Source organism: Vulpes vulpes, chromosome 15 (genome assembly GCF_048418805.1).
Source record: "Vulpes vulpes isolate BD-2025 chromosome 15, VulVul3, whole genome shotgun sequence".
NCBI classification, from domain to species: domain Eukaryota; kingdom Metazoa; phylum Chordata; class Mammalia; order Carnivora; family Canidae; genus Vulpes; species Vulpes vulpes.
In genome coordinates this window covers 47,593,574-47,619,118 of record NC_132794.1, presented here as the reverse complement: position 1 = coordinate 47,619,118, position 25,545 = coordinate 47,593,574, and the positions used below count along the sequence as shown (strand labels likewise).

General features: G+C 37.1%; 1 protein-coding gene across 1 annotated transcript in view; it reads right to left on the bottom strand.

Moving 5' to 3' along the window:
- Positions 1-295: 295 nt before the first annotated feature.
- The window catches only part of KNL1 (kinetochore scaffold 1), a 64,258-nt gene continuing 39,008 nt past the window's right edge, over positions 296-25,545 (bottom strand). The window contains exons 14-26 of the mRNA XM_025998325.2: positions 15,475-15,590; positions 13,953-14,043; positions 13,236-13,352; positions 12,273-12,360; positions 9,681-9,755; positions 9,486-9,525; positions 8,318-8,419; positions 7,809-7,909; positions 3,213-3,281; positions 2,456-2,565; positions 2,139-2,257; positions 1,311-1,433; positions 296-547 (exon numbers count right to left, since the gene is read on the bottom strand). Of these exons, the coding sequence (XP_025854110.1) occupies positions 433-547; positions 1,311-1,433; positions 2,139-2,257; positions 2,456-2,565; positions 3,213-3,281; positions 7,809-7,909; positions 8,318-8,419; positions 9,486-9,525; positions 9,681-9,755; positions 12,273-12,360; positions 13,236-13,352; positions 13,953-14,043; positions 15,475-15,590 (1,266 nt within the window). The 3' untranslated portion in view covers positions 296-432. The remainder of the gene's footprint in view (positions 548-1,310; positions 1,434-2,138; positions 2,258-2,455; positions 2,566-3,212; positions 3,282-7,808; positions 7,910-8,317; positions 8,420-9,485; positions 9,526-9,680; positions 9,756-12,272; positions 12,361-13,235; positions 13,353-13,952; positions 14,044-15,474; positions 15,591-25,545) is intronic.

The window sequence follows — 25,545 nt, the reverse complement described above, 5'->3', positions numbered from 1 at the left end:
TATCTCTATATATTCAGAATTTCTGATAGGCAGACGCCAGGCAACTTAAAAATCATAGCTCTATATATGAGGAAATGGCTAATGTTTTTGTCAGTGGTGACAGCTCTTCTTATACCGCTTAAGTTACTTCTTAGGGCTTTACTATAGCAGAGAGCACAACTTTAATTAGAAGAAATTTTCCCTAAGTGTTCTACTATTTAAACCTTTTGTAAAAAGATGAGCAGGTTAATATGCTATTTGAGGCCTTCCATCATTCCTGACTAGAGACATTTAAAAACTAACCATACACATTAACTGTAACATCATCAGAAGGAATTTTACTAAGCTTCTTTCTATGACCTAAAGACAAAGATTAAACAGCAATGGATACTCTGACATAATATCGTTATGAAGTACACTGTTCTTGGCTGTTATAACTGTAGTCCATTGGGTCTAGTGATAGAAATGGCAGTCCTGAAGCAGATCTTGGTAAATTTGCTTGACTACATTCTTTAGGTAGTTGTTCTTCAGTGGCACTTTAGATAGAATCGCAGTGATTTCATCTTGGCTGGAAAGAACAAAAGGTTTATTAATTTTTCTGGGAATTCACTTATCTTCATTTCAGTGGAATTCATGTTTTTGGGTATGGGCTCTCAGCCTCTTAGGAAGCACAAATAGGCAATTCTAGAAAGTCTGTCCAAGTTGGAAATGAGATTCCAAAAATAAGACCTATGAGCAAATCTGTATAAACAGTGAAGTATCTTGACTTAGCTAAAAATCTAAACTGTTGGTGTTTGTTCATGGATTTGAGGTGGGTACATTCTAAATTCCTTAATCTTACAAACTGTTAGCAGTGTGTCTAAAAATTCACAAAATATATAGTAGGAATGAAATATTGTTATATCTGGTTAGAAAGACTAATTGAGAAAAGCATTATGACTGCACAGCTTTTTAAGTGATTAAGTGATTATCCTGTTTTTAAGGCCATAGAAGTTGTTTATATATGATCTGGGCTAAGTTTATATCCATTTTTTCCTTCCTCGTTCCTTGTTTTAGGTAAGAGTATTGAAAAAGTAGAGCAAGTATAAAAGAGACCAATGGTCTCCAGCATCCACTGGAGCTAGAAATAAAGGCCACTGACTTTAAAAGAATAAAATTTTCAAAATGAAGTCAGAGGGAAGCATCATTCGGCACTCACTATGGATTATCCATTACTGGTATATCCAATAATGGTATATCCATTATTTCTGATCACTTTGAGAGATCTTTCAAATGATATAACAAAGGTAAAAAGGTAGTTAGGAGCCCTATCCTGCTGGCCCTTTACTTACCCAATGTTTCCAAGGTGCTTTTGAATGGAGAAAGGTAATGGAACAGTTGGAAAATGGACTGAAAGAGGCAAAGTTATCTCAAATTTTGCAAATGCTGCAGAGCTGGAGAATAAAAGCCTCAATCTATAAAAGACAAATCCTTAATTAAACATACAAAACAAAAACAGAATGAAACAAATACATTTTCCTTTTGTACTCATATGAAACTTAGGTGGCACATTATTTCTTGTCCTTATCAAATGGAAAGAGGGTAAAACATTTCGAACAAAGTAGTATTATGGTTGTTCATTTTCACTGTCATAAAACTCATTAAAATAAATCATTTTAATAATTTTTGAGTAATTACCTACTTTTATGAATTGAACTATGTCCCTCCCTGTCATCCAAATATTCAAGCCCTAGCCTCCAGTAAGTCAGAATGTGACCTTATTTTGGAAGTAAGGTCATTGCAGACTTAATTAGTTAAGATGAGGTCCTACTGGAGTGGGATGGTACCCTAATCCAAAATGATTAGTGTCCTTACAAAAAGGGGACATTTGTATACAAACATGCACACAGGAAAAAAAATCATGTGAGGATGAAAGTAGATACTGGGATTATATATTTATAAACCAAGGTATGCCAATGACTGCCAGTAAATCACTAGACATTATGACATGGGTATGGAATAAGATTCTCTTTCACAGCCCATCAGAAAGAACCAACCCTGCAAACATCTTAATCTCAGACTTTTAGCCTCTAGAACTGTAAAACAGTAAATTGCTATTGTTTAAGCCCCTGAGTCTGTAGTACTTTGTTATGGCAGCCCTGGGGAACTAATATACTTACTCAGTATTAGTCACATCTATGTTCATTAGGTTATAATTTGGTCCCCATCTCTTTAAAAACTCAATTTCCTCTCCAAGGAGTCTACAATGGCTCACTACCAATGAGATTTCTTGAAGCATCTAGGAAAAATTGGAGGGAAAAAAAGAAATTGTGAAAACATTTCAGTTTTCAGTGGCTCTTTCATAAAGAATCCCCTAAAGTTAAATAATTTAATGCATTTATAGTTTCAGGATCTAGTATTAAATATATACACTTTCAGTTCTGCTTTCTGGGACAGGTAACATAACTTTCCTTCAAAATGCTTCAATCAGATTTACCTTGGGTATTTGATGCTGTGTTGTACATTTTTTCTTCCAGGATTCCTTTTCCTCAATGTACTGGAAAATAAGCTTATGAACTAAAAGGGAGGAAGGAGGAGCTTTATCCTCTGAGGAAGGAAAAAAAAAAAAAATCAAAACAGGGCATTACTTACTTTCAAATAGTTTTTTTATACATAAGCTAGAAATATTATATAAACTAGGAATACTTTCCAACTATTAGATGTCTAAGTATCTTCTCCATTTTTAAGCACATAAATCAACATATATATAGTGAATATAGATATTCTTATAAAAATCCAAGCCTTTATCATATACAGAATAGAACTTGGTTAAAAGCATGGGCTTAAATATAACCTAAACCTGAGTTTAAATCCTGCCTTTCCTTACAACCTAAGTGATCCTGAACACACTTACTTTTGAGTTATCCTTAATTTGTAAAAACATGTCAAACTGTTGATATAATTTTCTTAAACTGTTGATATAATTAATACAAAAGCCTGATATAGTATAAGTACTCAGAATAGTAGTTTTTCAATTGTAGAAATAGCTATTATTAATCTTTGCTTAAAATCTAGCAATAATCCTACCTAATATTCAGAACATTATCCAAGAAATTTTATGTCTAATACACATATTTAAGGACAAATTATTATTATTGTTTATACTTAATTTCCTATGCGAAAAAGTTCTCAAGGAGCAAAATTAAATTTATAAATATTCAGAAAATTTTTAGTGGATAAATGTTTGGACTTACCATCTAACCGAGATTGAAAATTCAAGTCAACAATCTTCCTACAAGCCTTGTCCAGGAAAGGGAGATCAACTAGGAAGAACCAGAATAAAAGTAGTACTTTTTTTTTTTTTTTTTTAATGATTTTATTTATTTGAGAGACAGAGTGAAAGCAATGGGGGGAGGAGTAGAGGGAGAGGGACAAGCAAATGCCACGCTGAACACAAAGCCCAACATAAGGCTCAATCTCATGATCTGAGCTGAAATCATGCTGGGTGCTTAACCAATTGAGCCACCCAGGTGCCCCAGTAGTTCTTTTTATTATTTGATTTTAAGCCACATACAAACCTGTACTTTAGAATCCTATTCTTTCTAGGTAGCAGGGTATTTTATTTGGCAGTTAAAGATGTATCCTTGAATAGTATTTTTCTTTATGTATGTTAAAGGCTCCCTGCTGAGACTATTGAACTACACTTACTGGCAAGTCTTTGAAGGCAATTTAAGGTATAGTACATTTATTATAAATATATCAAGGCCTCCTCTATTGACTTTTGTGCAAAGAGAACTATTCTCAGATACCATATAAAAAAATGACTATGATCTCTTCACACCTACATATGAAATATATATTTATATATATTATATATATATTATATTATATATTATATTATATTATATATATATTATATAATATATATATTATATTATATATTATAATATATTATATTATATATTATATATATTATATATATATATATATATATAATATATAATAATAATATATATATTATATTATATATATTATATTATATATATTATATATATTATAATATATATTATAATAATATATATTATATATATATATATATATATAATATATTATATATATAATATATTATAATATATATATTATATTATATATTATATTATATTATATATATATTATATAATATATATATTATATATATATTTTTTATTCATGACAGACACAGAGAGAGGCAGAGACGCAGGCAGAGGGAGAAGCAGGCTCCCTGCAGGGAAGCCCAATGGGGGACTTGATCCCAAGACCCAGGGATCATGACCTGAGACAAAGGCAAACGCTGAACCACTAAGCCACCCAGGTGCTCCCTATCTTTTTATAAATACAGTGAAAATGATTTATGCTTTTAGCATTACAGTAATGAGTTTAAGGAAGCCAGGAGAGCTGCTTCCTCTTCCAAACTCTAGAGTTACCTTCTATCTCTTAAATTCAGATTCTTATTATTTTGTTGAATATTTTCTATGCTTCTAGTGTTAGGCACTAGGATATGATTGTGAGACAGACATGATCAATTTATATTCTCAAAAAGCTTACAGCTCAAGAAGATACACAGATTAATTACACTAATAAACATACTAAAAACTACATTCAGTGTAAGTGCTATTAAGGAAAACTGCAGGAAGCAATAAGAACATATATAATAGGAGGGCATTAGTAGAGGGAGTTGGTAAAAGGAGAGTCAGGGAAAACTTTTGTGCAAAAGTGATAACTGAGCTGAGCTCTTAAGGATTATTAACAGAAATCTATTTTAGTGAAGAGGGATGCTATGGTCTGAATGTGTCCCTCATCAAATTTATATATTGAAATCCTCATGCTCAATGTGATAGTATTAGAAGATGGACCTTTGGGAGGTATTTATTAAGGTCATGAGGGTAAAGCCCTCAAGAATGAGATTAATGCTCTTATAATAGAGACCCTAAACAGCTAGCTTGGCCTTTCAGTATGTAAGTACACAATGAAAAGTCTGCAACCTGGAAGAAGGTTCTCACCTGACCATGCTGGCAGCCTGATCTTGGGACTTCCAGCTTCCGGAAATGTAAGAAATAAATTTCAGTTGTTTAATAAGCATTCTTATGGCTTTTCTTTTTTAAAGATTTATTTATTTATTCATGAGAGACACACAGAGGGAGAGAGGCAGAGACACAGGCAGAGGGAGAAGGGGGCTCCATGCAGGGAGCCTGATGCGGGACTGGCTCCCAAGACTCCAGGACCATACCCCTGGGCTGAAGGCTGGAGTTAAACCACTAAGCCATCCAGGGATCCCTGGGGCTTTTCTTTTTTTAAGATTTTATTTATTTACTTGAGAGAGAAAGCAAGAGACAGAGCATGAACAGAGAAGATGGGGATGAGGAAGAGGGAGAAGCAGACTCTCTGCTGAGCAGGGAGCCCAACGCAGGGCTCATCCTAGGACCCTGAGATCATGACCTATGCTGAAGCCAGACGCTTAACTGGCTGAACCACCCAGGTGCCCCAGTTTATGGTATTTTTGTTATAGCAGTCCAAATGGACAAAGATGAGGGAAAAAGGTTCTAGGCATAAAAAAAATCATTATGAAGGTCCCATGGTAGGATGGAACATGATTGAGCATGAAAAGACCAGGATCTTTTTTTTTTTAAGATTTTATTTATTGAGAGAGAGAGAGAGAGAGATAGCAAGCACAAGCAGGGGACATGGCAGGCAAAGGGAGAGGGAGAAGCAGACCCTCCCCCTCCAAGGAGCAGGAACCCAATGCAGGGTTGATCCCAGGACTTTGGGATCATGAACTGAGCTGAAGGCAGACGTTTAACCACCTGAACCACCCAGGCACCTCCTGACCAGGATCTTTTAAGGAAATGAAAGAGGGGGATCTGGCTGGCTCAGTTGGGAGACATGTGACTTTTGATCTCAGGGTCATGAGTTCAGGCCCCATATTAGGTGTAGAGCCTACATAACAAAAAAAAAAAAAAAAGAAAGAAAAGAAATAAAAAAAAGAAAAGAAATAAAAAAAAAGAAAAGAAAAAGGGAATGAAAGAAATCCACATGCCAAAGTACAGAGGATAGTTTAAAATGAGGCAGGAAAAGGAAGAAACATTCAATTCATGCAGGATGTTATAGGCCATAGCAAATGTTTTGATAATTAGTCTAAGAATATTAGGTGCATGATCAGATTTTCAACAATCACCATTGCTGCAGGAAGGAAGATGAAGTGGAGAGGAAAAGGAAAGGATCCAGAAAGGCCTGCTGGAATGTTATTGTAGTCATTTGATTAGAGATGACTATTGATAGGAAACCATGAAATGTGGATAAGTATCATGAAATTAAAATCAAGAAGTCTTATTGATAATTAGATACGCCTGGTAAGGGATAAAGAGGTAGAGAGTGATTTCTAAGTTTTATTTTTCATTTTTTTCTTTTTAAGGTTTTATTTATTTATTCATGAGAGACACAGAGAGAGAGAGGCACAGACACAGGCAGAGGGAGAAAGCAGGCTCCATGCAGGGAGCCCGACAGGGACTTGATCCCCGGACTCCAGGATTGCACCCTGGGCCAAAGGCAGGCGCTAAACCGCTGAGCCACCCAGAGATCCCCTTATTTTTTTTTTTTTTTAAGATTTTTTCCATTTATTTATTTGAGAGAGAGATCTGAAACAGGAGGAGTAGCAGAGGGAAAGGTACAAGCAGACTCCACGCTGAGCACAGAGACTTATGCAGGGCTCAATCTCATGACCCCAAGATCATGACCTGAGCCAAAACCACGAGTTGAATACTCAACCAACTGAGCCACCCAAGCGCCCCAATGATATCCTATGAGAAAGGAACTTTTGGGCAGCGCTAGTGGCACAGTGGTTTAGTGCCACCTGCAGCCTGGGGTGTGATCCTGGAGACCCAGGATCAAGTCCCAGGTCAGGCTTCCTGCATGGAGCCTGCTTCTCCCTCTGTCTGTGTCTCTGCCTCTCTCTCTCTCTTTCTCTCTCTCTTCCTGTGTCTCTATGAATAAACAAAATCTTAAAAAAAAAAAAGATTTAAAAAAGAAAAAAGAAAAGGAACTTGTAAGGAGGATCATGTGTGGAGGTTGGGAGACTGTGAAGTTTGCTTGGCCATGCTGAAATTTTTTCAGAGAAATGACCTGAAGATACTACCAGGAGATTCTCAACAAAACAGCTAGGACTCTGTCATCATACAATGATTCTACCTACTTTGATAAGTCTATCAATACATACAGAACTTCCAACTAACTTTTTAGGTTAACTTAGGTACCAACAGAAAGTTAAATGTCACCAATCATTAGAGTAAATCCTCTACCACAAAACACAGATGGAATAAAGGAACTCAGAATAAATAGAGGCAAATAGCATGTTGATCCATTATTTGGATATATAAAATTTTTCTTTTTTTTTTTTTTTAAAGATTTTATTCATTTATTCATGAGAGACACACACATAGAGAGGCAGAGACATAGGTAGAGGAAGAAGCAGGCTTCATGCAGGAAGCCCAATGTGGGACTTGATCCTGGGACTCCGGGATCACGCCCTGAGTCAAAGGCAGGCGCTCAACTGCTAAGCCACCCAGGCATCCCAGGACATATAAAATTTCTATCATCTTAACGTAATTCAACAAAGGTCAATTTTCACTAGTCGAATTTTTTATTCTTTATCTAATAAAATTATATTATCACAAATTAAAGTGAATGCCTCTTCTAAGATTTTCAGCAGTGCTTTTGTTATGTCAATAGTTATTATTGTATTACAATAAAGATTGCATTCTTTAATGAGTTTAGTCATACATTTTTCTGCAAAGGAATTCTCTTTTTTTGCTACTCACCTACTGTCTCTCCAAAGGTGATAGTAAGTTCTATTGTGTCATAAAGAAAGGTGAATACAGCTTGATCATCACTCCACTCAATGGCTTCCCACTCAGACAAGCTGGAGAGAAATAAACAAGACAAAAAAGTTTTTTCTGAGGTAAAAGAGGAGAGTTAACTTCTGATAGCAGGCAAACATACTGGAAACAGCCGCTGAAGTTTCTCTACTGGCTTGGGGGACAATCAATATTTTGATTCAAATACTGTGAATGTACAAACATGTTTTTCAAAGAATTGACTCAATTTTGAATTGTGTATCAAAGAAAATCCAAGTTTAGGCAATATAAAGTGTTAAGTATTTTTAAAATTATAATTTCGTAGCTTTCCCACCTTGTATACCTTCTGCTTGATGGTACATTGACTCTGAGAATGTATTGTACTATAGGTTAAAATAGTGATAACAAATTACAAACACATGTCAACTGTGGTAATGGGATAAAACAAACTAATGATACTTGCTTTTCCTTACCTCAACTGATCCATTAGCTCTTCAGTTCTATCTGTTTGTTTTTGTACAAAGTCTATTTGAGCAAGGGTCTGCTCTTTCTGTACTTCCAGTTCTAAGAGATTTCTGCAAATCAAAGTAGGTAGTCATATAGAGATAATGCTGTTGTCAGAGAATTTGGACTCCATTAAAATAAAATGTTTATAACAAGAAGTCACATGCTAGATAGTTCCCCACTGAAGTGAATGGCATCCATTTTTATTTTCTTAGGGTCTTTCTTTCTTTTTCTTTCTTTCTCTCTCTCTCTCTCTCTCTTTTGGATAAGCATTAATCAGAAATGTGGGTCTAATTAGGAAAGGCTTAAATCAATGGTCTCAAAATTAGGATCCATGAAGGTATCCTTGAGGATTTGTATATTAAGATTATTAAAATTTACCTTTTATTTAGGTGATAAAATATAAACATAATGTAGATCATAAGAATGCCCACCTTAAAACTGAGACATGCCATAATTTTGCTGCCAATGTTTGGTTTTGTTTAGTTTATTAGAGCTAAATAGAACTTATACCTTTTTAGTCAATTTAACTTTAGCTAAACATTATCACCTGTCAAATTAATGTCAGTTGGAATTTTATGGGTTTGTCATTTTTTGTATTTGATTCCTTTTAGTCTTTTTTTTTTTTTAAAGATTTTATTTATTCATTCATGAGAGACTGAGAGAGAGAGGCAAAAACATATGCAGAGGGAGAAGCAGGCTCGCTATGGGGAGCCCAAAGAAGGACTCAATCCCAGGACCCTGGGATCACTGCCTGAACCAAAGGCAGACGCTCAACCGCTAAGCCATGCAGGTGCCCAATTCCTTTTAGTTTAATAAGATCCATGACAGTAAGAAAACTATACCTCATTTTCTACTTAGTAGAATATAAAAATACAATATAGAAACAGCTTAATGCTAGGTTTATTTTCTTCAAAAGGATTCTACTATTCAAGCTTGAGAAATAGTATCTTGGATTAATGCTTTGTAAATAGTAAGTGCTTAGAAAATTTTGTCAACTAAGATGGGTCAAGTTCAAGGTGGAGCAGAAGTCCTGAGTCAGTCTTAAGTCAATACTCATGTGCCAAATCGCCTCAGTTTTTGGAGGCAGGAAGTCATTAAGCCTTGTAAAGTTTAGCTTATTTTCTGAAGGCTGACCTTTGGAGCTCATCTTCTTCAGTTTTCAGCTGTTCTAGTTCTTTGGGAAAACAAAAACAAAAAAACAATTATATCAGAATGGACACATTAAAATGTTGCTACAAAAATCATCTGTTCTATTCTGTATCACTTATTCTCACCTAAATAAAGATAGGTTGTTGATTTCCCATTTATCTCCTTAATTAATTCAGTTACCTTTCTCTGCGGCTCTCATTTCAGAATCCCATTCTTCCATAGGATTGTCTTTCTCTTCATCCAAATTCTTAGTTTCTAAGTAGGCAATATGAATTAGAATAACTCAGTCAAAAATAACCAGAGATGAGAAAAAAAGATGGACCCAAATGAAGTATTAACAATATTTCACAAACACTTATCATTCCCCACCTTTCCTCACCAATAAAGCACTAAACTATAATTATAGTTTCATACAAAGACTTGCTTCTAGTGGCAAAGTGATATGGCAATATTTGATCTCCAATAGCAACTTCTCAGGGATAACTCTGAGGTGTGAATTGTTTATATGTAATTTGCATACATCAATGTTATTGTTAGGCAATCCATGGGTAAGAAGCAGGAACACATACCCATACACAAATGCATACATGCACATTTTAAAATTTTGTTTTTGAGACCTTAAAACCTCATCCTTAAAAAAAACCTCTTTCCCCTTCCACATCCAAACAAGTTTAGATTTTTACCTCAAAAACCTAATTTGAGTCTACTTTTTTCTTCATCAACATAAGCCTCCCTTAATATAACCTACTGTCTTTTCTTTGTTAACCTTACCAGTCCAGTAAGTACTTAAATCATGTAAGAAAGGAAGATCTAAAAAGGACTATAGGAAAAACTGATTGTAGAGAATGTTAAATGTTAAGCTCAGGCATTTGGACTTAATTTTGTTCTAAATAGAAAGACAAGTTTTTCAAGGAAGTAACAATGAAAATTGTTTTTCATAATTACTTAGTCTGGCAGCAATGTGCAGGTTGGACTAGAAGGAGACAGAATAAAGTTAGGAATGTATAAAGATTAAAGACTTGAAATAGCATGTCAGAATTGATAGCCTTAATGGGAATGGGAAAGAATACAAGAGATGCTGAAGTAGTAGATATGACAGGACTTGGTAAGAGAGACTCACAGTTTTTAGCTTTTTACAGTATATAATAATAGTGATGCCTTTCATAGAGGTAAGAAACATCATAGGGAGAGCAAGTTTTCAGATTTTATTTTGGAAATGGGAGAAAACAATAAATTCCACTTTATTCACAGAGAGTTTAAGGTGCTTAAAGACATTTATTTTGCATAGTGGTTCAGCAGGAAGCTAGAAATGTTAAGTCTGGAACTCAGAGAGAGGAGGCTAAAGATGTCCTCACTCAGAATAATTATAAGCTACTCAAGGTGAAAATCTGTGTTTATAATACCTTTTTCTCTGCTGGTAAGCACAGCATCAGGCATGTAGTAGGTGTTCAACAAATGATGAATTTAAATGAATTTGGGAATCATTCATACAAAAACAAATGTTAAGGGCAGATGAAAGCATTAAGGGAGAGAATACAGAAATGAGTGGATGATAAAATCTTAATGCCTACAAAGGAGGCTAGAGAGAAACCAATAGAAAGGCTAAAAGGAATAGTCAGAAAAAAGCATACGGTCATAGTAGTACAATATCACAGAGGTTTATTTTATTTATTCTTAAAAAGATTTTATTTATTTATTCACGAGAGACACAGAGAGAGAGAAAGGCAGAGACATAGATAGAGAGAGAAGCAGGCTCCATGTAGGGAGCCCCATGTGGGACTTGATCCCAGGACTCCAGGATCATGCCCTAAGCCGAAAACAGACATTCAACCGCTGAGCCACCCAGGCGGAGGTTGAAATAGATGAAAGGTTCAGAAAGAAAATAATCATCTGCGTCAAATGTTCAAAGAGGTCAAGATGGCTAAGGACTAAAAGATTCCAAATTTGATAATTATGTGGAATTTTGTGTTCAAGAAAGCAGTTTCAGGACAAAAATACTAACAATTCAGGACTATGAGAGGTCAAAGGGAAAGGAGAGATAATTTTCTTTCTTTTTTTTTTTTTTGAGAGATAATTTTCAAAGAAATAAATTCATCTATTTAAAAAAATAAGATTATGATCTACGTTATGAAGAGCTTTCTTTTTTTTTTTTAAAAGATTTTATTTATTTATTCATGAAAGACAGACAGAGAGAGAGAGAGAGAGAGAGAGAGAGGCAGAGACACAGGCAGAGGGAGAAGCAGGTTCCATGCTGGGAGCCTGATACGGGACTCAATCCGGGGTCTCCAGGATCAGGCTCTGAGCCAAAGGCAGGCACCAAACCACTGAGCCACCCAGGGATTCCTCCCCCCCCCCCCTTTTTAAAGATATGAAGAGCTTTTTTTTTTTTTAAATTTTTATTTATTTATTCATGAGAAAGAGAGAGGCAGAGACATAGGCAGAGGGAGAAGCAGGCTCCATGTAGGGAGCCTGACTGTGGGGCTTGATCCTGGGACTCCAAGATCACCCTGGGCTGAAGACGGCGCTAAACCACTGAGCCACCCGGGCCGCCCCTATGAAGAGCTTTCTAAAGAGATTTATTTATTATCTTGGGCATCTCTTGTTGATTATGCTATGGATGACCACAGGAAAAGAGTTTTATTTTGCTCTAATTTAATGTCTCAAGTTGCTAATACCAGGCTTCAACATAAGTGATCCTAGCAATCTGTACTGTAGGGAAGTATTTAGATAAATTTAAATTATCTTTTTGGAAAAGTATTCAAAATACTTTACCTATTTCAACTTCAGCGAGACAGTTCTCAATCTTCTTAAGTATGTTGTCCATCTCATCTATCCTTATCTGAAGTTTCTTCCTCTCATTCTAAACACACAATATTATATTGTCAAGTTAAATCTCTAAAACAAACTTCTAAACAAATATTTTAACATTTATAAACGGTTAAACTTGCTGACATATTGCTATATCATGAATTCGCAAACCTTAAAATGAAGGTCAAAGCTTCAACTCTGGGCTTAAAATGTTTTTAAAAAGCATACATAACATAAACTTATATTTTGTACTTTCTTTTATTCCAATATTTCCATGTATGTAAGATGTTAAACATATTACTGAAAACAAAATTCTATTTTTTTTCCCTTAAGATTTTATTTATTTAGGGATCCTTGGGTGGCGTAGCAGTTTGGCGCCTGCCTTTGGCCCAGGGCGCGATCCTGGAGACCCGGGACCGAATCCCACGTCGGGCTCCCAGTGCATGGAGCCTGCTTCTCCCTCTGCCTGTGTCTCTGCCTCTCTCTTTCTCTCTCTCTGTGTGACTATCATAAATAAATAAAAATTAAAAAAAAAAGATTTTATTTATTTATTCATGAGAGACACAGAGAAAGAGGCAAAGACATAGGCAGAGGGAGAAGCAGGCTTCATGCAGGGAGCCCGTTGTGGGACTTGATCCCAAGACTCCAGGATCACCCCTGAGCTGAAGGCAGATGCTTAAACAGTGAGCCACCCAGGCATCTCGAAAATTCTATTTTTTTTAAAGATTTGGTTTTAAGTAATCTCTACACCCAACATCAGCTAAACCACTGAGCCACCCGGGCTGCCCCGAGATTTCCTACTTTTAATAGATAGAACCCCACATCTTTGTGAACCATGTTCCCTAGGAAGCACTCTTCATATTCTACAACCACTATAAAGAATTTTAATAGATCTTTCTTTTTGTGCTTTTCACTGTCTCAAATTACCTGAGCTGACTGTACCAGCTTGGTATAGAGAGCCACTTTTCCTTGGTGAGTAAAAACTTTAGTCATCTTGGTAAAATGTGATTTTATTTTGTTCAGGTAAATTCCAAAGACCTTCAGCTGCAAGGGAAAATCAAAGGTTAGAGCGTACTAAAACAAATGAGTTAAGAAAAGCAAATGGTCAAGGAAGGCTGGTTCAGCTCTCTGTGCTAAGTTTTGCCCATGGTAGACTGATTCCTAAAGCCGGGCACTTCTCATTTGCAAATTTAATTACATTTCGTAGTTTAAGAACAGAACCAAAGATCTCAACTTTAATTCTTGCTTTTAATTCATTCATTCATATTGCAAACTAGAAAGTGACAAGCTCTTAGTTAATAAAACTTTTTAAATATATTAGAGCACATATAAAATGAGTTGCTAATTATTTAACCAATTAAAGTAAATATTTTCCCCATTTAAATCTTAGTGAAAAGTAAACAAGTAGGAGGAAATTCTAAATAAACTTCAAATATATTTCATATATTAAATTGATCATTTCAGGTTTCAAAGATTATATATTTTAAGTTACTCCCATATAATTAAATAAAATCCTTTGTAACATACTATATTTGAGAAGTTAAAGAACTCGTCACTAATTACCAAGTAACAATTACTTATTTCACAATAAACAGGTTCAAAATGTCTATACTGATTCCCATTCAGAAAATGAACTAAAAATACCTCTTCATCAGAGCAGTGTCTCATTTTTTCCCACAGGTTCCTATTTATGTCAGTCAACAATTTATCCTGGTTCAATGCAGAAAGCTTTAATCTAAAATATAGAAAAGTTAATAATTAGCACAGGGTTCAGAAGTCAGCTTGGATGAGCCAACGGAGATTTACAGGCATACTTAATTTAATTCTTCCTAGTTCTTTTGTATATTAAAAAAGGGGAATTCATTCAAGAACAGTGGTCAGCCTGATTATTTCAATACTTGTAGTACAGTTTAAGAATTTTATGCATCAAAAAACTTCGCTCACAATCTTAATCAACTTGTTCCAATATGAAAACATGTTGCTATTAAAGAATCCTTAAGGCCTATCAATGCATAGTGATTTTGAATTTGTAACTGCCATTTTAAGTAAAAGTTCCCAATTCAGTCTTATCTCACCTTTACACAAAAGCATTTATAAAAGTAGCAAATTATATATTAGTTTCTTTTTATTAAGAAATTAAAAAAAAAAAAAAGAAATTTCTATCAGGGTTAGAAGATACTAAATACAGAAATGTGTAAGTGTAAAATCAAACAGTAGAGCACATCTAAACAGACTGCATTGCATGTGAGATCCTACATTATTCAAAATAAAACATTCTAAGACAAATTTTGAGACACTTAACTCTTTTAAACATGAAAATAAACTTTTCTGTCTTGTTCATTGATGAGCCCCAGTACATAGTACTTAGTACTGGCACATAGTAGGTGTCAATATACAGTTGAATGAAAAACCAGAATCAGACGAATCTGTAGTATTATAATTTAACAGCATCTTAAGTTTTTAGTTTTAAAACTACATAGTTCTTTAAAAATCATTTTATTTCTTTTCTGTTAGATTGGTACAAATTTAGTGGGATAGTTCTAAGTAAGTATGATATAAATATATTTTGGGTTGCAAGTCTAATTACCTGAGGAAGTTTAGATATACCTCATCTGTAAATTAGTACGCAGCATCTACATACACCAAAGCACTGAGCAATATAGTCTGAATAATACCATGTTCTTTCATATATCCAAATCAAGGGCAAATGTGATAAAATTACAAAACTAAAGGCAATCTTGATTTCAGGCACTATATTAAATTTCTAGAGGGTATTATCTTCTTTTGAAGATGTTCTTTTGTAATCAATTTATGGTATCATACCCTTATAACCATTTACTGGGGAGATATTTTTGCTATGAGTGGCATGAAAATGTTTTACACACACTATTTCTACTGCTCATTTCTACCTGCTGAGTAGGATTATTATGCCTTATTTATTGATGTTGAAATGAAAGTTAAATGATTTATATAGTTACACAGCTAGTGCTGTTGCCAGGATTGTACTTCAATCTTTTTGCCTACAAAACTGATTTTTTCCATATACCGTATCACACTGCCAACTAATGCCATGAACTTTTTCCTATGCCAGTGTTTTTCTAATTAAAACTTTACCACAAAGATTATACATCCATCCAACAAAGCACACACAAAAATACTTTCGTACTCTTCAATCTTTTGGCAAAGAGCTTCACAATCTTCTCTATAAATCTGTATCTTGGGTCGGTAAACATACTGACTTAACATCAGGTCTTCCAGAGTAGGTGGTGTGTTTACAGTAAACTGGAAAAAAAAAAGAAAATCAGTTCCTCAAAACTGGTAGTTTGAAGATAAAACCATGTTTAAGAGCGGTTTCAAATTTCAAAGTGCTTATTTTATAGTTCTACAAAGAAAAATGTGATTATTCTATGAAAATGATACATTGGTAAGCTACTAGTTGGAATGTGAATACAAATGTCTGACATCAAAGTCCATTTCCCACAGATGTGTAGTGGATGTTCCACTCACATGTGATTGAACAGTAGTTTGAAAATGGTTATGTGTTGTTTTCAGAAAATCAATACCTAAAAGTTCAAACTTACCAGGAACCCTTTCATTAAAAGAAAGAAAGATGCCAGTTTCCTAAGATAATTCTTTTCTTTTCCCATTCTCTAGCTGATCCTTACTTCTATCCCAGTTTGAATTCAAACTTTTCTGACATATGTAAAATAAGGCAGTAAAAATTTGGTTATTTATTTTATTTTAAAAAGATTTTATTTATTTATTCATGAGAGACAGACAGAGAGAGAGAGAGGCAGAGACACAGGCAGAGGGAGAAGCAGGCTCCATGCAGGGAGCCTGACGTGGGACTCAATCCTGGGTCTCCAGGATCAGACCGTGGGCTGAAGGTGGTGCTAAACCCCTGAGCCAGGGATCCCTGGGTGGCGCAGCGGTTTAGCGCTTGCCTTTGGCCCAGGGCACGATCCTGGAGACTCAGGATCGAATCCCACATCAGGCTCCCGGTGCATGGAGCCTGCTTCTCCCTCTGCCTATGTCTCTGCCTCTCTCTCTCTCTCTCTCTGTGTGACTATCATAAATAGTAAATTAAAAAAAATAAAATAAAATAAAGATTTAAACCCCTGAGCCACCCGGGCTGCCCAAAAAATTTGGTTATTTTATTTTAATTTAATTAATTGATTAATTAATTTTAAATTTGGTTATTTTAAAAAACATTTTATACCTCTAATCCAATGACTTTTTTTTACAATTAAAAAATATTTTATTTATTTATTCATGAGAGAACCAGAGAGAGGCAGAGACACAGGCAGAGGGAGAAGCAGGTTCCTCGTGGGGAGCCTGATATGGGACTTGATCCCAGGACTCCAGGATCACAACCTGAGCCAAAGGCAGATGCTCAATCTCTGAGCCCCACCTAGGTGCCCCCCCCCCTTTTTTTTTAAGATTTTAAGTAATCTCTACACTCAATACGGGGCTCAAACTCACAACCCCGAGACCAAGTCACATGCTCTTCTCACTGGATCAGCCAGGTACCCAAAATCCAATGACTTTTTGATGTCCTTTATACAATACTGAAAAAGCCAAATCAGCTCCTTATATCACATTACATATAAAAACCAAACAAAAATCGCACAACTGCCCATTATTCATAGCCAGTATGGTACAGAATAAGTCATTTTACAACTCCAAGATCTGGTCTCATCTATAAATTGGGCACAATATTGACCAGTCTTTTAAGGGTAAATTTTTTTTAGGTTACCAAGTCCAGGCCTGATAAATCTAATAAACGTTAGCTTCTTCTCACTCTCTTTTATTTAATAGATTAAAAGGAAGTAACTGAAGTTTTTTTTTTTTTTAAGATTTTATTTATTTATTCTTGAGAGAGAGAGAGAGAGAGAGAAAGAGAGAGAGAGAGAGAGAAGCAGAGACACAGGGAGAAAGAGGAGCAGCCTCCATGTAGGAGCCTGACACAGGACTCGATCTTGGGTCTCCAGGATCATGCCCTGGGCCGAAGGCAGATGCTAAGCTGCTGAGCCACCCAGACTGCCCCAGTAACTGTCTTTCCTCTATCCCTAACACAACTAGCAGATGTGCTAATAAAGTATATAAAAGTGATAAAAACAATTATGACTGAAGTTGACTCTCTTTCTTAAAGGCATTTTAAAAGCTAGATTTGTAAGTAAAAATCAAAGCTTATGCACTGATTTCAAAAAGAAATGGAAACATTAGAACTCAGATTGTGCTTTTTATTTATTTATTTATTTATTTATTTTATTTATTTTTTTAAAGATTTTATTTATTTATTCATGAGAGACACAGAGGGAGGCAGGGACATAGGCAGAGAAAGAAGCAGGCTTGCTGTGGGGACCCTGATGTGGGACTCCATCCCAGGACCCTAGGATCATGTCCTGAATTGAAGGCAGATGCTCAACTGCTAAGCCACCCAGGAGTCCCATATTGTGCTTTTTTTATTTTTTTAAAGATTTTATTTATTTATGCATGAGAGAGAGAGAGAGAGGGGCAGAGACACAGGCAGAGGGAGAAGCAGGCTCCATGCAGGGAGCCCAATGTGGGACTCGCTCTCAGGACTCTGGGATCACGCCCTGAGCCAAAGGTAAGTGCTCAACTGCTGAGCCACCCAGGCATCCCCATATTGTGCTTTTAAAACATGGTTTTCTCACTCAAAGACATCAAGCCTCCTAGGGAAAATGGCTAACTGCCAAATGGTTGGCAAAGAAATATTTCTTTTTATAGAAGTATTTGGACAATAAATGAAAAATAATTAGTTTACAATTACTACTTTACAACTCCTAGTGAATGACTAGATCTAGATAATAATCATCAATGACTATCTGTGCATCATCACCAGACATTATTTCCTGATGGAAGCATGACTTAAAAAACAACCTCTGAATCTGATAAAGCCTATGCCAATCAATAAAAAGTATAAAAGAACAGGTTAAAATAAATCTGGGGGGATCCCTGGGTGGCTCAGCAGCTTAGCGCCTGCCTTCAGCCCAGGGTAGGATCCTGGAGTCCCAGGATCAAGTCCTACATCGGGCTCCCTGCATGGAGCCTGCTTCTCCCTCTGCCTGTGTCTCTGCCTCTCTGTCTCTCTCTGTGTGACTATCATGAATAAATAAATTTAAAAAAATCTAAAAAAAAAAAAATCTTTAAAATAAATAATAAAATAACATAACATAAAATAAAATCTGGGTGTGCACAATTGACAAAATGCATATTTTGGTAACTCTACAGAAAAACCTGGTTTCTTCATTAAAAAGAAAAAAAAGGAGAGAGAGATGGAAGGGGACTTTACAATTTAGAAGATGACTAAGAGATAGCAATCAATTAGAATATATTGACCTCATTTGGTTCTTAATGTAGTAAATGGAAAAATAATGCTTAAGACAATCAGGGAGGAGACCTGGATAGCTCAATAAATTGAGTGTCCAACTCTTGATTTCAGCTCAGGTCATGATCTCAAGGGTTGTAAGATCGAGGCCTGAGTCAACTCCATACTGGCAGTGGTGCCTGCTTTAGATTCTCTCTCTCCTCTGGGGTGCCTGGGTGGCACAGTCAGTTAAGCCTCAGACTTTTGGTTTCAGCTCAGGTCTTGAACTCAGGGTCATGAGATGGGCCCACATGGGTTTCACCTGGAGCCTGCTTAAGACTCTCTCCCCTTGTCTCCTACCCTTGCTCATGCTCTCTTTCTCTCTGGAAAAAAAAAAAAAAAAGGAAAGACAATCTGGGAAATATAAATCTGAATAGTCATTTTTTTAAAAAAAGATTTTATTTATTTATTCATGAGAGACACAGAGAGAGAAAGAGAGAGAGAGAGAGGCAGAGACACAGGCAGAGGGAGAAGCAGGCTCCATGCCAGGGGCTTGACGTGGGACTTGATCCTGGGGCTCTAGGACCAGGCCCTAGGCTGAAGGCAGCACCAAACCTCCGAGCTACCCGGGCTGCCCTGAATAGTCATTTTAAGGTATGACTGTTATATCTCTGTTATATCTGGATATGTTTTTAAAGTCAGTCTTCATCTTTTTATAGGGGTACATACTGAAATGCAGATAAATTGATGATGCTTGGGATTTGCTTCAAAATAACAGGGGTGAGGAGTAGGGAAACGTAGAGATAAAACAAAAGTTGATGATGTTTGAGTTGAAAAAGAGTAGGTTCCCTCTCAGACCTTCATAACCACCAGTGAAACACAGGGCCGTGCTCCCAGAGATTCATCAGGACAGCAAGTGTCAATGAGTATCAGGCTTACATACTATGGGTACATACTGGCTGCATCCGCCTATACTGTATGCAATAGCTAGGTTAATTTGCTGAACCTTGAGCCCAGGGCGATGTACACAAGCAATCTTCCTCTCTTCACATATCCATTTTGATTAAGTACCCAATTTATGCACAATCAGTTCTTGGGTATTTCAGGCCTGGCAGGGGTACCTGCCATAAATATTTCTTTGACCTGATTGAGAAGGGTAAGAGTGTAAATTATAGTACTTCTGCCCAAGGCACTCCATGGGCATGTTGATGGTCTTGGGGTACCGCAATAACACCTTTTGCTTGTGATGCCTGCTGAGCTCCTATAACTGCAAATACATATGGGTGCTGTATATGCATCTGTAAGGGGTAGTACATACTTCTCTACTTGCCTCAAGAATACTTTCCCCAGGGTTACCTAGCTGGCTTGGTAAAACATGAGACTTTTTAACATATGACTCTTGATCTCAGGGGTTGTTGAGTTCAAGCCCAACACTGGGTATAGAGCTTACTTAAAAAAAAAAAAAAAAAAAAGAATAAAAAGAATAAAAAGAATATTCTCCCCAGTTCCGCCCTAAGAGACTCACAGTTATCCAAGTCCTGTATCAGATGCCCATAGCTGTGAACTTCATTTTCCATGATCCATATATAATCTATCTTTGGTCTTTCCCTACTTTAGGATCTTTAATTTCTTTCCTACGATAGCATAAACTATCTAGATGGGTTTGTTCCCAGATCTATTTCCCTAACACTGACCCTCCTGATCTCTGCAAGGCCTGAGAGCAAAGAAAAAGATTTAGACCCTTAAGTGTTAACTCCTGAGGTATTCTCTCCTTCTTCAACCCTCTCAGCAACTCTCTGTTCCTATCTATCCCTTCTGTTTCTCCCTAGTCCCCTGGTACTTTTTCTGCTTTTCCTAAGGATGTAGACTCTGGATCCACACCTAGGCAGCTTTCCACTCCCCATATAGAGCTGAAGCAAGAAAATTCTGGTGAGAAGGGGCAACTATGGTGATAAGAATAATGATGTTGGGGGACGCCTGGGTGGCCTAGTGGTTGGGCGTCTGCCCTTGGCTTGGGGCGTGATCCTGGGGTCCTGGGATCGAGTCCCACATTGGGCTCCCTGCATGGAGCCTGCTTCTCCTCTGCCTAGGTATCTGCCTCTCTCCCTCTCTGTGTCTCTCATGAACAAAAAAATCTTAAAAAAAAAAAAAAAAGGAATAATGAGGTTGGGGACCCAAAAGATGTGTCCCATTTTCCCATTTCCATCTTTGATTTACACTTCACATCTATTAATTTATTTTTTTTAAATATTTTATTTATTTATTTGAGAGAGAGAGAGAGAGAGAGAGAGAGAGAGAGAGAATGCTCACACAAGCAGTGAGATGAGCAGAGGAAGAGGGACAAGCAGATTCCCCACTAAGTGGGGAGCCTGACAAAGGGCTTGATCCTTGGACCTGAGATCATGGCCTGAGCTGAAGTCAGATGCTTAACCAACTGAGCCATCCAGGCTCCCCTACACTTCACATTTAGATATACAATACTCCTGGAATTGATTTTTTTCTAAACAGCCTTATTTGAGATTTAATTCACATACCATATAATTCATCCATTTAAGTATACAATTAAATAATTTTTGAACTATTTTCCTTTTTTTAAAAAATTTTTGAACTATTTTCACAGGGTTGTGCAACTATCAATCACAACCTAATTTAGAGCATTTTCATCCCCTATTAAAAAACCTTGTACTCATTAGGTGTCACTCTTCATTCTCTTCTACCCCCATCCCAGCCCCAAGTAACTAGTAGTCAGTTCACCTTTTGGCTATTATGACCAGTACTCATGTACAACTTTTGTGTGGATGTATATATTCAATTCTCTTGGGAATATACTTAGAAGTAGAACTGCTGAATCATATAGTAGCTCTATGTTTAACCTTCTGAGGAAATGCCAAACTGTTTTCCAAAGTGGGTGTGCCATTCCCACCAGTAATGTATGAAAATCCTAATTTCCTGACATCCTTGCCAACACTTTCTATTTTTTTTTTTAAAGATTTTTATTTATTTATTCATGAGAGACACAGAAAGAGAGAGGCAGAGACACAGGCAGAGGGAGAAGCAGGCTCCATGCAGGGAGCCCTGTGTCGTACTCGATCCTGGAGTCGAGTACCTGAGCCAAAGGCAGATGTGCTTAACTACTGAGTCAGTCACCTAGGCGTTCCTATTTTCTGTCTTTTTGTTTTTGTTTTGTTTTGTTTTGTTTTAATTTATGATAGTCACAGAGAGAGAGAGAGGCAGACACAGACAGAGGGAGAAGCAGGCTCCATGCACCGGGAGCCCGATGTGGGATTCGATCCCGGGTCTCCAGGATCGCACCCGGGCCAAAGGCAGGTGCCAAACCGCTGCGCCACCCAGGGATCCCCTATTTTCTGTCTTTTTGATTGCAGCCATTGTAGTCGGTGTGAAGTAGTAATTCGTTGTGGTTTTATTTATTTATTATTATTTTAAAAGATTCATTTATTTTAGAGAGAGAGAGACAGAAAAAAAGAGCACACCTGACCAAAGGGAGGAATAGAGGGAGAGGGACCAAGAGAGAATCTTAAGCAGACTTCCTGCTGAGTATGGAGCCTGACTCGGTGATCAAGCCTGAGGTCATGACCTGAGCCAAAACCAAGAGTAAGTTGTTCAATGATCTGAGCCACCCAGCTGCCCCGCACTGTGGTTTTACCTTGCATTTCCTTAATGACTAATGATGCTAAACACGTTTTCCTATAATTACTGGCCATTTGTATATGTTCTTCAGAGAAATGTTTATTTAGATCCTTTTGACTATTTTAAGATTTTTTTTTTTTTTTTTGACAGAGAGAGACGGAGAGAGAATGCACACAAGCCAGGGGAGGGGTGGCAGGCAGAGGGAGAGGGAGAGGGAGAACCAGGCTCCCCAAGGAGCAAGGAACCCAATGTGGGGCTTGACCCCAGGACTCTGGGGTCATAACCTGAGCCAAAGGCAGATGCTCAACCAACTGAGCCACCCAAGTGCCCCCTTTGACTATTTTTTAAGTTGGGTTGTCTTTTTATTATTGAGTTGAAAAAGTTCTTTATATATTTTGGATACAAGTCCTTTATAAAATGTATGATTTGCAAATGCTTCCTCCAATTCTGTGGGTTGTCTTTTCACTTTCTTGATGATACCATTTGTAGCACAGAAGTGTTTTGATTGTTTTTTCTGGAGAGAGTGAGTAAGCAGGGGAGAGAAAGAATAAAGAATCTTATGCAGTGGAAGCCGAACATGGGGCTCGATCTCGCAACCCTGAGATCACGAAATCAAGAATCAGATGCCCAATTGACTGAAGCACCCAGGTGCCCCATGTAACACAATTTTTAATTTTGATGAAGACCAATTTCTGTCACTTGTGTTTTTGGTGTTCTATAAAATTGATTTTTGTGTATAATATGAAATATGAGTCAAGGGTCATTTTTTTCCTATGGATATCCAATTGATACAATACTATTTATAGAAAAGACCACTGTTCTGCAGTGGCATCTTGGTCATAAACCAAATGTCCATATTTGTTTTTGTTTTTAAAGATTTTATTTATTTATTCATGAGAGAGAGAGAGAGAGAGAGAGAGAGAGAAAGGCACAGACACAGGCAGAGGGAGAAGCAGGCTCCGTGGAGGGAGCCTGATGCGGGATGTGAACCTGGGTCTCCAAGATCACACACCCGGGCTGAAGGCAGTGCTAAACTGCTGAGCTACCAGGGCTGCCCCAAATGTCCATATTTGTGTTGGTCCCTTTCTCCCTCGCTCCCTTCTTTGTTTCTTTTCCCACTCTCCTTCCATTTTATCTCAAAGTTTTTTTTTAAGTAAGCTCTATCCTCAATGTGGGGCTTAAACTTATGATCCTGAAACCAAGTCTCATGTTTTACTGACTTAATCAGCCAGGCATCCCTGTGAAGGTCCATTCTTTAAAAATTAGATAGAACTCATTTGGGGGATGCCTGGGTGGCTCAGTGGTTGAGCGTCTGCCTTTGGCTCAGGACGTGATCCTGGGGTCCTGGTCCCACATCAAGCTTCCCTGCAGGGAGCCTGCTTCTCCCTCTGCCTATGTCTCTGCCTATCTTTCTGTGACTCATGAATAAATAAATAAAGTCTTAAAAAAAAAAAAAAACTCATTTGGTTCTAGTGACAATTTTAATGGTAAATTATAAAGTTTTCAATAATAAAAGTTTTCCAGTTTTTAATTTTGGTAATTTATATTTTGCTAAAAAATAATCTCGGTCTTAAAATTTGTTGTCAGAGTTGATTAATTAAAAAAATTCTTGGGGGGCAGCCTGGGTGGCTCAGTGTTTTAGAGCCACCTTCAGCCCAGGGTGTGATCCTGGGGACCCATGATTGAGTCCCATGTTGGGCTCCCTGCATGGAGTCTGCTTCTCCCTCTGCCTGTGTCTCTGCCTCTCTCTCTCTGTCTCTCATGAATAAATAAATAAAATCTTAAAAAAAAAATTCTTGGGACGCCTGGGTGGCTCAGCAGTTGAGCACCTGCCTTTGGCTCATGGCATGATCCCGTCGTCCTGGGATCGAGTTCAGTGTTGAGCTCCTTGCCGGGAGCCTGCTTCTCCCTCTACGTGTGTCTCTGCCTCTTTCTCTGTGTCTCTCATGAATGAACAAATAAAATCTTTTTTTTTTTAATTTTTATTTTTATTTGTGATAGTCACACAGAGAGAGAGAGAGAGAGGCAGAGATACAGGCAGAGGGAGAAGCAGGCTCCATGCACCGGGAGCCCGACATGGGACTCGATCCTGGGTCTCCAGGATCCTGCCCTGAGCCAAAGGCAGGTGCCAAACTGCTGCGCCACCCAGGGATCCCCAATAAATAAAATCTTTAAAAAAATTTCTTTAGAACTCTGAACATGTCTTCTTTTTTTTTTTTTTTTTTTAAGATTTTATTTATTCATTCATGAGAGACACAGAGAGAGAGGCAGAGACACACACAGAGGGAGAAGCAGGGTCCCAGTGGGGAAGCCGACACTGGACTCGATCCCAGGACCCCAGGATCACGACCTGAGCCGAAGACAGATGCTTAACAACAGAGCCACCCAGGTGCCCCACACGTCTTCTTTCTGAACTGTCAATATTTTAACCTTCTGTTTTTTAAATTAGGCTCTTTAAGGGTTTTCTTATATTTTTTTTTACATTTTATTTAAATATTTTATTTACCAAAAGTCTAATTTTTGCTGTATGTTCCATAAGGTTTGGTATTATATATCCTCCCTTACTTTGGTTTCTTGTTTTTTTTTTTTTTTTTCCTAAGATTTTATTATTCATGAGAGACACAGAGAGAGAGAGTCAGAGAGAGAAGCAGGCTCCATGCAGGGAGCCCGATGTGGGCCTCAATCCCGGGACTCCAGGATCACGCCCTGGGTTGAAGGCAGACAGACATCCAACCACTGAGCCACCCAGGCATCCCGTTTACTTTGTTTTCTTAACATTCTTGATTAAGACTGTTATCTGATCTCAGAGTTATCTACAAGTGTATTTCTCAATTTCCAAGAAGCTAAGAATGTTTTAGTCCTTTTATTAGTTCTAATTTTATTGGATTAAGATCAGATTATATTGTCCATCAAATCTCTCATTTTTTTTCAATTAGTTAATATTTTCTTTGTGGCCAAGGGCATAACTAATTTTTGTAAATGTTCGACAGACTTAAGATATTCCTATTAAGTGACTCAAATTTTCCTATTAATCTTTTGAATTGAGTTTGTGTAATTCAAATATTATGTAATCTTATTATGATTCTGAAAAATGTTTACTAAAAACTTCTGCTGGGGTACCTGGGTATCTGCCTTCTGTTCAGGTCATGATCTGGGATAGAGCCCATATTGGGCTCCCTCCTCAGTAGGGAGTCTGCTTCTCCCTCTTCTGTGCTCTGTCTTGCTCAAACTCTCTCTCAAATAAATAAATTGCAAGGA